This window comes from Salvelinus namaycush, chromosome 16 (genome assembly GCF_016432855.1).
Source record: "Salvelinus namaycush isolate Seneca chromosome 16, SaNama_1.0, whole genome shotgun sequence".
In the NCBI taxonomy this organism is placed as follows: domain Eukaryota; kingdom Metazoa; phylum Chordata; class Actinopteri; order Salmoniformes; family Salmonidae; genus Salvelinus; species Salvelinus namaycush.
In genome coordinates, this window is record NC_052322.1 from 36,445,741 (window position 1) to 36,458,962 (window position 13,222).

At 46.6% G+C, this 13,222-nt stretch overlaps 1 protein-coding gene across 6 annotated transcripts in view; it reads left to right on the forward strand.

Annotated features, from left to right (window-relative positions):
* The window catches only part of LOC120061350 (membrane-associated guanylate kinase, WW and PDZ domain-containing protein 1-like), a 228,511-nt gene that overhangs the window by 151,329 nt on the left and 63,960 nt on the right, over window positions 1-13,222 (forward strand). For 4 of the 6 annotated variants that reach the window (XM_039011100.1, XM_039011103.1, XM_039011101.1 and 1 more), the window contains exons 4-5: window positions 4,646-4,846; window positions 5,793-6,060. In XM_039011100.1, coding sequence (XP_038867028.1) covers window positions 4,646-4,846; window positions 5,793-6,060 — 469 coding nt within the window. The remainder of the gene's footprint in view (window positions 1-4,645; window positions 4,847-5,792; window positions 6,061-13,222) is intronic. The other 2 variants (XM_039011104.1, XM_039011106.1) reach the window with 1 other exon arrangement.

The window sequence follows — 13,222 nt, forward strand, 5'->3', positions numbered from 1 at the left end:
GTCCTCTACCTCTCTGTCCTCTATCTCTCTGTCTCTCTGTTCTCTGTCCTCTACCTCTCTGTTCTCTACCTCTCTGTCCTCTACCTCTCTGTCCTCTACCTCTCTGTCCTCTACCTCTCTGTCCTCTACCTCTCTGTTCTCTACCTCTCTGTCCTCTACCTCTCTGTCCTCTACCTCTCTGTCCTCTACCTCTCTGTCCTCTACCTCTCTGTCCTCTACCTCTCTGTCCTCTACCTCTCTGTCCTCTACCTCTCTGTCCTCTATCTCTCTGTCCTCTACCTCTCTGTTCTCTACCTCTCTGTTCTCTGTCTCTCTGTTCTCTGTCTCTCTGTTCTCTGTCCTCTGTCCTCTATCTCTCTGTTCTCTACCTCTCTGTCCTCTATCTCTCTGTCCTCTACCTCTCTGTTCTCTATCTCTCTGTTCTCTGTCTCTCTGTTCTCTGTCCTCTATCTCTCTGTCCTCTATCTCTCTGTTCTCTGTCTCTCTGTTCTCTGTCTCTCTGTTCTCTGTCCTCTATCTCTCTGTCCTCTACCTCTCTGTTCTCTACCTCTCTGTTCTCTGTCTCTCTGTTCTCTGTCTCTCTGTTCTCTGTCCTCTATCTCTCTGTTCTCTACCTCTCTGTCCTCTATCTCTCTGTCCTCTACCTCTCTGTTCTCTATCTCTCTGTTCTCTGTCCTCTACCTCTCTGTCCTCTACCTCTCTGTTCTCTATCTCTCTGTTCTCTGTCTCTCTGTTCTCTGTCCTCTATCTCTCTGTCTCTCTGTTCTCTGTCCTCTACCTCTCTGTTCTCTACCTCTCTGTCCTCTACCTCTCTGTCCTCTACCTCTCTGTCCTCTACCTCTCTGTTCTCTACCTCTCTGTCCTCTACCTCTCTGTCCTCTACCTCTCTGTCCTCTACCTCTCTGTCCTCTACCTCTCTGTCCTCTACCTCTCTGTTCTCTACCTCTCTGTCCTCTATCTCTCTGTCCTCTACCTCTCTGTCCTCTACCTCTCTGTCCTCTACCTCTCTGTCCTCTACCTCTCTGTTCTCTACCTCTCTGTCCTCTATCTCTCTGTCCTCTACCTCTCTGTCCTCTATCTCTCTGTCCTCTACCTCTCTGTTCTCTACCTCTCTGTTCTCTGTCTCTCTGTTCTCTGTCTCTCTGTTCTCTGTCCTCTGTCCTCTATCTCTCTGTTCTCTACCTCTCTGTCCTCTATCTCTCTGTCCTCTACCTCTCTGTTCTCTATCTCTCTGTTCTCTGTCTCTCTGTTCTCTGTCCTCTATCTCTCTGTCCTCTATCTCTCTGTTCTCTGTCTCTCTGTTCTCTGTCTCTCTGTTCTCTGTCCTCTATCTCTCTGTCCTCTACCTCTCTGTTCTCTACCTCTCTGTTCTCTGTCTCTCTGTTCTCTGTCTCTCTGTTCTCTGTCCTCTATCTCTCTGTTCTCTACCTCTCTGTCCTCTATCTCTCTGTCCTCTACCTCTCTGTTCTCTATCTCTCTGTTCTCTGTCTCTCTGTTCTCTGTCCTCTACCTCTCTGTTCTCTATCTCTCTGTTCTCTGTCTCTCTGTTCTCTGTCCTCTATCTCTCTGTCCTCTATCTCTCTGTCCTCTATCTCTCTGTTCTCTGTCTCTCTGTTCTCTGTCTCTCTGTTCTCTGTCCTCTACCTCTCTGTTCTCTACCTCTCTGTCCTCTATCTCTCTGTCCTCTATCTCTCTGTCCTCTACCTCTCTGTCCTCTATCTCTCTGTCCTCTACCTCTCTGTCTTCTACCTCTCTGTCCTCTACCTCTCTGTCCTCTACCTCTCTGTCCTCTACCTCTCTGTCCTCTATCTCTCTGTCCTCTACCTCTCTGTCCTCTATCTCTCTGTCCTCTACCTCTCTGTCCTCTACCTCTCTGTCCTCTACCTCTCTGTCCTCTATCTCTCTGTCCTCTACCTCTCTGTCCTCTACCTCTCTGTCCTCTACCTCTCTGTCCTCTACCTCTCTGTCCTCTACCTCTCTGTCCTCTACCTCTCTGTCCTCTACCTCTCTGTCCTCTATCTCTCTGTCCTCTACCTCTCTGTCCTCTACCTCTCTGTCCTCTACCTCTCTGTCCTCTACCTCTCTGTCCTCTATCTCTCTGTCCTCTACCTCTCTGTCCTCTACCTCTCTGTCCTCTACCTCTCTGTCCTCTATCTCTCTGTCCTCTATCTCTCTGTTCTCTGTCTCTCTGTTCTCTGTCTCTCTGTTCTCTGTCCTCTATCTCTCTGTTCTCTACCTCTCTGTCCTCTACCTCTCTGTTCTCTACCTCTCTGTCCTCTACCTCTCTGTCCTCTACCTCTCTGTCCTCTATCGCTCTGTCCTCTACCTCTCTGTCCTCTACCTCTCTGTCCTCTACCTCTCTGTCCTCTATCTCTCTGTTCTCTGTCTCTCTGTTCTCTGTCCTCTATCTCTCTGTTCTCTACCTCTCTGTCCTCTACCTCTCTGTTCTCTACCTCTCTGTCCTCTACCTCTCTGTCCTCTACCTCTCTGTCCTCTACCTCTCTGTCCTCTACCTCTCTGTCCTCTACCTCTCTGTCCTCTACCTCTCTGTCCTCTACCTCTCTGTTCTCTACCTCTCTGTCCTCTACCTCTCTGTCCTCTACCTCTCTGTCCTCTATCTCTCTGTCCTCTATCTCTCTGTCCTCTATCTCCCTGTGTTCTATCTCTCGCTCCCTCCCCCTCCTTCTCTCATTCTCCCTCCCTCTCTCCTTCTCCCTCCCCCTCACTCTCTCCCTCCTTCTCTCAATTTCAATTCAATTTAAGGGGCAAGTGAAATAGATAATATACAAAAGTGAAATAAACAATAGTAAATGTCAAATGTCATTATGTCTATATACAGTGTTGTAACGATGAGCAAATAGTTACAAAAGGGAAAAATTACAAAAGGTACAAAAGGGAAAATAAATATAGGTTGTATTTATAATGGTGTTTGTTCTTCACTGGTTGCCTTTTTCTTGTGGCAACAGGTCACACATATTGCTGCTGTGATGGCACACTGTGGTATTTCACCCAGTAGATATGGGAGTTAATCAAAATTGGATTTGTTTTCAAATTCTTTGTGGATCTGTGTAATCTGAGGGAAATATGTGTCTCTGATATGGTCATACATTTGGCAGGAGGTTAGGAAGTGCAGCTCAGTTTCCACCTCATTTTGTGGGCAGTGTGCACATAGCCTGTCTTCTCTTGAGAGCCAGGTTTGCCTACGGCAGCCTTTCTCAATAGTAAGGCTATGCTCAATGATTCTGTACATAGTGAAGCGTTCATTAATTTTGGGTCAGTTACAGTGGTCAGGTATTCTGCCACTAAGGACTCTCTGTTTAGCATTCCAGTTTGCTCAGTTTTTTTCCAATGTGTAATTTATCTTTTTGTTTTCTCATGATTTGGTTGGGTCTAATTGTGCTGTCCTGTGGTTCGGTGGGGTCTGTTTGTGTTTGTGAACAGAGTCCCAGGACCAGCTTGCTTAGGGGACTCTTCTCCAGGTTCATATCAAATTTTATTGTTCACATACACATATTTAGCAGATGTTATTGCGGGTGCAGGGATATGCTTGTCTCTGTAGGTGTAGGGGATGGCTTTGTTATGGAAGGTTTGGGAATTGCTTCCTTTTAGGTGGATGTAGAATTGAATGGCTCTTTTCTGGATATTGATAATTAGCGGGTGTCTGCCTAATTCTGCTCTGCATGCATTATTTGCTGTTTTACATTGTACACAGAGGATATTTTTGCAGAATTCTGCATGCAGAGTCTCAATTTGGTGTTTGTCACATTTTGTGAATTCTTGGTTGGTGAGCGGACCCCAGACCTCACAACCATAAAGGGCAATGGGTTCTATAACTGATTCAAGTATTTTTAATTTTATGTTACTTTTGATGGCATAGGCCTTACTTGCCTTGTCTCTCAGATCGTTCACAGCTTTGTGGAAGTTACCTGTCGCGCTGATGTACATTTTTTAATGTGCTCTAAGGCAACGGTGTCTAGATGGAATTTGTATTTGTGGTCCTGACAACTGGACCTATTTTGTAACACCATTATATTTTGTCTTACTGTCAGGGCCCAGGTCTGTCAGGGCCCAGGTCTGTCAGAATATGTGCAGAAGATCTAGGTGCTGCTGTAGGCCCTCCTTGGTTGGGGACAGAAGCACCAGATCATCAGCAAATAGTAAACATTTTACTTCAGATTCTAGTAGGGAGAGGCCGGGTGCTCTTTCTCTCCCTTCCTCTCTCCTTCCCCCTCCCCTCCCTCTCTCCCTCCCCTCCCCCCCCCACTCTCTCTCTCTCCCTCCATCCACTCCCTCTCTCTCTCTCTCCCTCTCCCTCCCTCCCTCCCCCTCACTCTCTCTCTCTCCCTCCTTCAATCCACTCCCTCTCTCTCTCCCTCCCACTCCCTCTCTCATCCCCTTCTCTCTGTCTCACACCCTCCTCCCTCCCTCCCTCTTCCTTCTCTCTCCCACTCTCTTTCTCCCACTCTCTTTCTCCCTCCCTCCCTCCCTCCCTCCCTCCCTCCCTCCCTCCCTCCCTCCCTCCCTCCCTCCCTCCCTCCCTCCCTCCCTCCCTCCCTCCCTCCCTCCCTCCCTCCCTCCCTCCCTCTCTCTCTCCTTCTCCCTACATCTCTTTCTCAGGCATGCTAATGTCCCTGTTGTTGCCTAGGTAACTATTATGGGACGCCTAAGCCGCCGAGGCAGCCCGTGGTTGGGACAGTGATTCTCAGTGATGCTGTGCTCCTCGACGGCTCCCAGCAGTCCACTCCCAAGCGCACCAAGTCCTACAATGACATGCAAAACGCCCAAGTAGTACCTGCTGACTACGAGGATGACGACCAGGCCACAGAAATGAACAACAGTTTTACAGGTATGTCATTTTACATGCCGTGAGACAGTTACACATAGACTACCACTACCAAACCAGGCGGCTGTTCAATGGGGGATGTGTGTATTTGGGGTGTGGGTGAGTTGTGTGTGTGCTCATTTCTACGCACATGTTTTAAAGAGCATGTGTGAGGGAGAGTGTGTATCTGCGTTTGTGCTCTCCACTCTTCTGCCCAGTGTTGCTGGGTGTCTCTCTCTTTCTCTTGTACTCTCTCTCTCTCTCTCTCGCCATCTTTCACTCTCTCTCACTCTCTTTCTCGTTCTCTCATTCTCTCTCACCCTTTCTCTCTCTCTCGCTCTCTCTCACTCTCTTTCTCTCTCACTCTCTCTCACTCTCTTTCTCTCTCTCACTCTTTTTAAGTACATGATAATAACACTTTGTGAATCGTTTTTTAGGCATGATGTCTGACTGAGTTGTAAATATCACTTATGTTAATGTGTTAGCCCGGACTGGAGAGTTTTTGAGACAGTCAGTCAGTTCCTAGATGGAGTTTTCTTCTCCTTCTATGCTCACTCTGTGTGTCCTGCCAGTCTGTCAGAGTGGTGAATTAGCGTTTGATCACCCCTGAAAGGCTCACGGAAGTGAGAGAGGGAGGACGAAGTCAGGGAGGGCAAGATAGAGGGGGGTTTAAGAGAACTAGAGGCTGACTGCATGTTCATTATAGTCATTGGGCACCATTCCTTTTAGCAGGCAGGGGGTTTACAGAGGGAGGGAGAGAAAGTTAAGTAAGGAAAAATGTTTAGCAGTCGTGAACCATAGTATATATTTTTGCTGTTGTTGGTTTTAGTAGTCCTATATTGCACACAGTACTCTTAGCATAAATTGTCTTATCATTCCACCCTTAGATTCCCACATTCCTGTTGCTGCAGGAAACATAAACCTCCTCTCTCTGTTTTGTTCTGTGTTGTCGTGCTCCTTACTTTCCCAGGATCCTTAGTTCGTAGTCTCTTCCCCTCTCCCTTGTTGTGCACAGGTAACCCTAGCGACCAGGACGAGAGCTGCGGCGGTGTTCTACTGCCGTACCCCGCGCGTGAGAACGCTCCGTCCTATGGTCTGAACAACGTGGCCGCCTCCACCTCGGACAGCGGGCAGCAGACACACGCCCAGCCCCAGGCCTCCCCAGAAGATCCACTAGGACCCCTGCCAGGCAACTGGGAGATGGCCTACACCGAGAACGGAGAAGTCTACTTCATAGAGTACGTATAATATACCCTATGGCCTATACCTTAGCTTACACCGAGAACGGAGAAGTCTACTTCATAGAGTACGTATAATATACCCTATGGCCTATACCTTAGCTTACACCGAGAACGGAGAAGTCTACTTCATAGAGTACGTATAATATACCCTATGGCCTATACCTTAGCTTACACCGAGAACGGAGAAGTCTACTTCATAGAGTACGTATAATATACCCTATGGCCTATACCCTATGGCCTATACCTTAGCTTACACCGAGAACGGAGAAGTCTACTTCATAGAGTACGTATAATATACCCTAAATCCTATACCCTATGGCCTATACCTTAGCTTACACCGAGAACGGAGAAGTCTACCTCATAGAGTACGTATAATATACCCTAAATCCTATACCCTATGGCCTATACCTTAGCTTACACCGAGAACGGAGAAGTCTACTTCATAGAGTACGTATAATATACCCTAAATCCTATACCCTATGGCCTATACCTTAGCTTACACCGAGAACGGAGAAGTCTACCTCATAGAGTACGTATAATATACCCTATGGCCTATACCTTAGCTTACACCGAGAACGGAGAAGTCTACTTCATAGAGTACGTATAATATACCCTATGGCCTATACCTTAGCTTACACCGAGAACGGAGAAGTCTACTTCATAGAGTACGTATAATATACACTATGGCCTATACCTTAGCTTACACCGAGAACGGAGAAGTCTACTTCATAGAGTACGTATAATATACCCTATGGCCTATACCTTAGCTTACACCGAGAACGGAGAAGTCTACTTCATAGAGTACGTATAATATACCCTAAATCCTATACCCTATGGCCTATACCTTAGCTTACACCGAGAACGGAGAAGTCTACTTCATAGAGTACGTATAATATACCCTAAATCCTATACCCTATGGCCTATACCTTAGCTTACACCGAGAACGGAGAAGTCTACTTCATAGAGTACGTATAATATACCCTAAATCCTATACCCTATGGCCTATACCTTAGCTTACACCGAGAACGGAGAAGTCTACTTTATAGAGCATGTATAATATACACTACATGGCCAGAAGTATGTGGACACGTGCTCGTCAAATATCTCATTCCAAAATCATAGGCATTAATATGGAATTGGTCCCCCCTTTGCTGCTATAACAGCCTCCACTCTTCTGGGAAGGCTTTCCACTAGATGTTGGAACATTTCTGCGGGGACTTGCTTCCATTAAGCCACAAGAGCGCTAGGGAGGTCGGGCACTGATGTTGGGCGATTAAGGCTGGCTCACAGTCGGTGTTACAAATCATCACAAAGGTGTTTAATGGGATTAAGGTCAAGGCTCTGAAGGCCAGTCAAGTTCTTCAAAACTGATCTCGACAAACCATTTCAATATGGACCTGGCTTTGTGCATGGGGGCATTGTCATGCTGAAACAGGAAAGGGTATTTCCCAAACTGTTGACACAAAGTTGGAAGCACAGAATAGTTTAGAATGTCATTATATGCTGTAGCGTTCAGATCTCCCTTCACTCTAAGGGGCCCGAACCATGAAAAACAGCCCCAGACCATTATTCCTCCTCCATCAAACTTTGCGAATGGCACTATGCATTTAGGCAGGTAGCGCCCTCCTAGCATCCGCCAAACCCAGATTAGTCCGTCGGACTGCCAGATGGTAAAGCATGATTCATCTCTCCAGAGTACATGTTTCCACTGCTCCAGAGTCCAATGGTGGTGAGCTTTACACCACTCTAGCCAACGCTTGACATTGCGCATGGTGATCTTAGGCTTGTGAGTGGCTGTTCAGCCATGGAAACCCATTTCATGAAGCTCCCGACAACAGTTGTTGTGCTGACATTGTTTCCAGAGGCAGTTTGGAACTCGGTAGTGAGAGTCGCAACCGAGGACAGCCGATTTGTACGCGCTTCAGCACTCAGCAGTCCCGTTCTGTGAGCTTGTGTGGCCTACCACTTCGTGGCCGAGCCGTTGTTGCTTCTAGATGTTTCCACTTCACAATAGCTGCACTTACAGTTGACCGGGGAAGCTCTAGTAGTGCAGAAATTTGATGAACTGACTTGTTGGAAAGGTGGCATCCTATGACGGCGCCAAGTTGAAAGTCACTGAGCTCTTCAGTAAGGCCATTCTACTGCCAATGTTTGTCTATGGAGATTGCATGGCCATGTGCTCGATTTTATACACCTGTCAGCAATTTAAAAAATAATGATAGGACATGAAAAAGTAAGTTACACAATAGGAATAAAATACACAAGAATGGAGCAATATACAGGGAGCACCGTTACCAGATGAATGTGGAGCTATATACAGGGAGCACCAGTACCAGATCAATGTGGAGCTATATACAGGGAGTACCAGTACCAGATCAATGTGGAGCTATATACAGGAAGTACCAGATCAATGTGGAGCTATATACAGGGAGTACCAGTACCAGATCAATGTGGAGCTATATACAGGGAGCACCGTTACCAGATCAATGTGGAGCTATATACAGGGAGCACCAGTACCAGATCAATGTGGAGCTATATACAGGGAGTACCAGTACCAGATCAATGTGGAGCTATATACAGGGAGTACCAGTACCAGATCAATGTGGAGCTATATACAGGGAGCACCAGTACCAGATCAATGTGGAGCTATATACAGGGAGTACCAGTACCAGATCAATGTGGAGCTATATACAGGGAGCACCAGTACCAGATCAATGTGGAGCTATATACAGGGAGTACCAGTACCAGATCAATGTGGAGCTATATACAGGGAGCACCAGTACCAGATCAATGTGGAGCTATATACAGGGAGTACCAGTACCAGATCAATGTGGAGCTATATACAGGGAGCACCAGTACCAGATCAATGTGGAGCTATATACAGGGAGTACCAGTACCAGATCAATGTGGAGCTATATACAGGGAGCACCAGTACCAGATCAATGTGGAGCTATATACAGGGAGTACCAGTACCAGATCAATGTGGAGCTATATACAGGGAGCACCAGTACCAGATCAATGTGGAGCTATATACAGGGAGCACCAGTACCAGATCAATGTGGAGCTATATACAGGGAGTACCAGTACCAGATCAATGTGGAGCTATATACAGGGAGCACCGTTACCAGATCAATGTGGAGCTATATACAGGGAGCACCAGTACCAGATCAATGTGGAGCTATATACAGGGAGCACCAGTACCAGATCAATGTGGAGCTATATACAGGGAGTACCAGTACCAGATCAATGTGGAGCTATATACAGGGAGCACCGTTACCAGATCAATGTGGAGCTATATACAGGGAGCACCAGTACCAGATCAATGTGGAGCTATATACAGGGAGTACCAGTACCAGATCAATGTGGAGCTATATACAGGGAGCACCGTTACCAGATCAATGTGGAGCTATATACAGGGAGCACCGTTACCAGATCAATGTGGAGCTATATACAGGGAGTACCAGTACCAGATCAATGTGGAGCTATATACAGGGAGCACCAGTACCAGATCAATGTGGAGCTATATACAGGAAGTACCAGATCAATGTGGAGCTATATACAGGGAGTACCAGTACCAGATCAATGTGGAGCTATATACAGGGAGTACCAGTACCAGATCAATGTGGAGCTATATACAGGAAGTACCAGATCAATGTGGAGCTATATACAGGGAGTACCAGTACCAGATCAATGTGGAGCTATATACAGGGAGCACCAGTACCAGATCAATGTGGAGCTATATACAGGGAGCACCAGTACCAGATCAATGTGGAGCTATATACAGGGAGTACCAGTACCAGATCAATGTGGAGCTATATACAGGGAGTACCAGTACCAGATCAATGTGGAGCTATATACAGGGAGCACCGTTACCAGATCAATGTGGAGCTATATACAGGGAGCACCAGTACCAGATCAATGTGGAGCTATATACAGGGAGTACCAGTACCAGATCAATGTGGAGCTATATACAGGGAGCACCAGTACCAGATCAATGTGGAGCTATATACAGGGAGTACCAGTACCAGATCAATGTGGAGCTATATACAGGGAGCACCGTTACCAGATCAATGTGGAGCTATATACAGGGAGTACCAGTACCAGATCAATGTGGAGCTATATACAGGGAGTACCAGTACCATATCAATGTGGAGCTATATACAGGGATCACCGTTACCAGATCAATGTGGAGCTATATACAGGGAGTACCAGTACCAGATCAATGTGCAGAGGTTATGAGGTATTTGAGGAAGATATGTGCATGAAGGCAGGGTAAAGTGACTAGGCATCAGGATAGATAATAATAAGGTATTCTTTATAAAAAAAATATTTCACCTTTATTTAACCAGTTAGGCCAGTTGAGAATAAGTTCTCATTTGCAACTGCAACCTGGCCAAGATAAAGCAAAGCAGTTTGACACATACAACAACACAGAGTTACACATGGAATAAACAAACATACAATCAATAATACAGTAGAACAAATCTATATACAGCATGTGCAAATAAGGTAGGATAAGAGAGGTAAGGCAATAAATAGGCCATGTTGTCAATATACATTATAGCAATTAAACACTGGAATGGTAGGATGTGCAGAAGATGAATGTGCAAGTTCAGATACTGGGGTGCAAAGGAGCAAGATAAATAAATAAATACAGTATAGGGATGAGGAAGATTGGATGGGCTATTTACAGATGAGCTATGTACAGGTGCAGTGATCTGTGAGCTGCTCTGACAGCTGGTGCTTAAAGCTAGTGAGGGAGGTAAGTGTCTCCAGCTTCAGAGATTTTTGCAGTTCGTTCCAGTCATTGGCAGCAGAGAACTGGAAGGAGAGGCGGCCAAAGGAAGAATTGGCTTTGGGGGTGACCAGTGAGATATACCTGCTGGAGCGCGTGCTACAGGTGGGTGCTGCTATGGTGACCAGTGAGCTGAGATAAGGCGGGGCTTTACCTAGCAGAGACTTGTAGATTACCTGGAGCCAGTGGGTTTGGCGACGAGTATGAAGCGAGGGCCAGCCAACGAGACCATACAGGTCGCAGTGGTGGGTAGTGTATGGGACTTTGGTGGTAAAACCGATGGCACTGTGATAGACTGTTGAGTAGAGTGTTGGAGGCTATTTTGTAAATGACATTGCCGAAGTCGAGGATCGGTAGGATGGTCAGTTTTACGAGGGTATGTTTGGCAGCATGAGTGAAGGATGCTTTGTTGCGAAATAGGAAGACAATTCTAGATTTAATTTTGGATTGGAGATGCTTAATGTGAGTCTGGAAGGAGAGTTTACAGTCTAACCAGACACCTAGGTATTTGTAGTTGTCCACATATTCTAAGTCAGAGCCGTCCAGAGTAGTGATGCTGGACGGGTGGGCAAGTGTGGGCAGCGATCAGATTAAGAGCATGCGTTTAGTTTTACTTGCATTTAAGAGCAGTTGGAGGCCATGGAAGGAGAGTTGTATGGCATTGGCGCTCGTCTGGAGGTTAGTTAACAATGTCCAAAGAAGGGCCAGAAGTATACAGAATGGTGTCGTCTGCGTAGAGGTGGATCAGAGAATCACCAGCAGCGAGAGCGACATCATTGATGTATACAGAGAAGAGAGTCGGCCCGAGAATTGAACCCTGTGGCACCCCCATAGAGACTGCCGGAGGTCCGGACAACAGGCCCTCCGATTTGACATACTGAACTCTATCGGAGAAGTAGTTGGTGAACCAAGCGAGGCAATCACTTGAGAGACCAAGGCTGTTGAGTCTGCAAATAAGAATGTTGTGATTGACAGAGTCGAAAGCCTTAGCCAGGTCGATGAATACGGCTGCCCAGTAATGTCTCTTATCGATGGCGGTTATGATATCGTTTAGGACCTTGAGCGTGGCTGAGATGCACCCATGACCAGCTCTGAAACCAGATTGCATAGCGGAGAAGTTACGGTGAGATTCAAAATGGTCGGTAATCTGTTTGTTAACTTGGCTTTCAAAGACCTTAGAAAGGCAGGGTAGAATAGATATAGGTCTGTAGCAGTTTGGATCTAGAGTGTCTCCCCCCTTGAAGAGGGGGATGACCACGGCAGCTTTCCAATCTATGGGAATCTCAGACGATACGAAAGAGAGGTTGAACAGGCTAGTAATAGGGGTAGCAACAATTTCGGCAGATCATTTTAGAAAGAGAGGGACCAGATTGTCTAGCCCAGCTGATTTGTAGGGGTCCAGATTTTGCAGCTCTTTCAGAACATCAGCTATCTGGATTTGGGTGAAGGAGAAGTGGGGGAGGTTTGGGCGAGTTGCTGTGGGGAGCACAGGGCTGTTGAACGGGGTAGGGGTAGCCAATTATTGTGGATTTATCAGTGGTGACAGTGTTTCCTAGCCTCAGTGCAGTGGGCAGCTGGGAGGAGGTGCTCTTATTCTCCATAGACTTTACAGTGTCCCAGAACTTTTTTGAGTTTGTGCTACAGGATGCAAATTTCTGTTTGAAAAAGCTAGCCACGGGCTATATCTATTCCTAGTTAAAAAAAATTGGAATGGAGCATGCTTATTTAAGATGGTGAGGAAGGCACTTTTAAAGAATAACCAGGCATCCTCTACTGACGGGATGAGGTCAATGTCATTCCAGGATACCCTGATCAGGTCAATTAGAAAGGCCTGTTCGCAGAAGTGTTTTAGGGAGCGTTTGACAGTGATGAGGGTGGTCGTTTGACCACAGACCCATTATGGATGCAGGCAATGAGACAGTGATCGCTGAGATTTTGGTTGAAAACAGCAGAGGTGTGTTTGGAGGGCGAGTTAGTTAGGATGATATCTATGAGGGTGCCCGTGTTTACGGATTTGGGGTGGTACCTGGTAGGTTCATTGATCATTTGTATGAGATTGAGGGCATCAAGCTTGGATTGTAGGATGGCCGGGGTGCTAAGCATGTCCCAGTTTAGGTCACCTAGTAGCACGAGCTCAGAAGGTAGATGGGGGGCAATCAATTCACATATGGTATCGAGGGCACAGCTGGGGGCAGAGGGAGGTCTATAGCAAGCGGCAACGGTGAGAGACTTGTTTCTGGAAAGGTGAATTTTTAGAAGTAGAAGCTTGAATTGTTTTGGTACAGACTTGGATAGTAAGACAGAACTTTGCAGGCTATCTCTGTAGTAGATTGCAACTCCGCCCCCTTCAGCAGTTCTATCTTG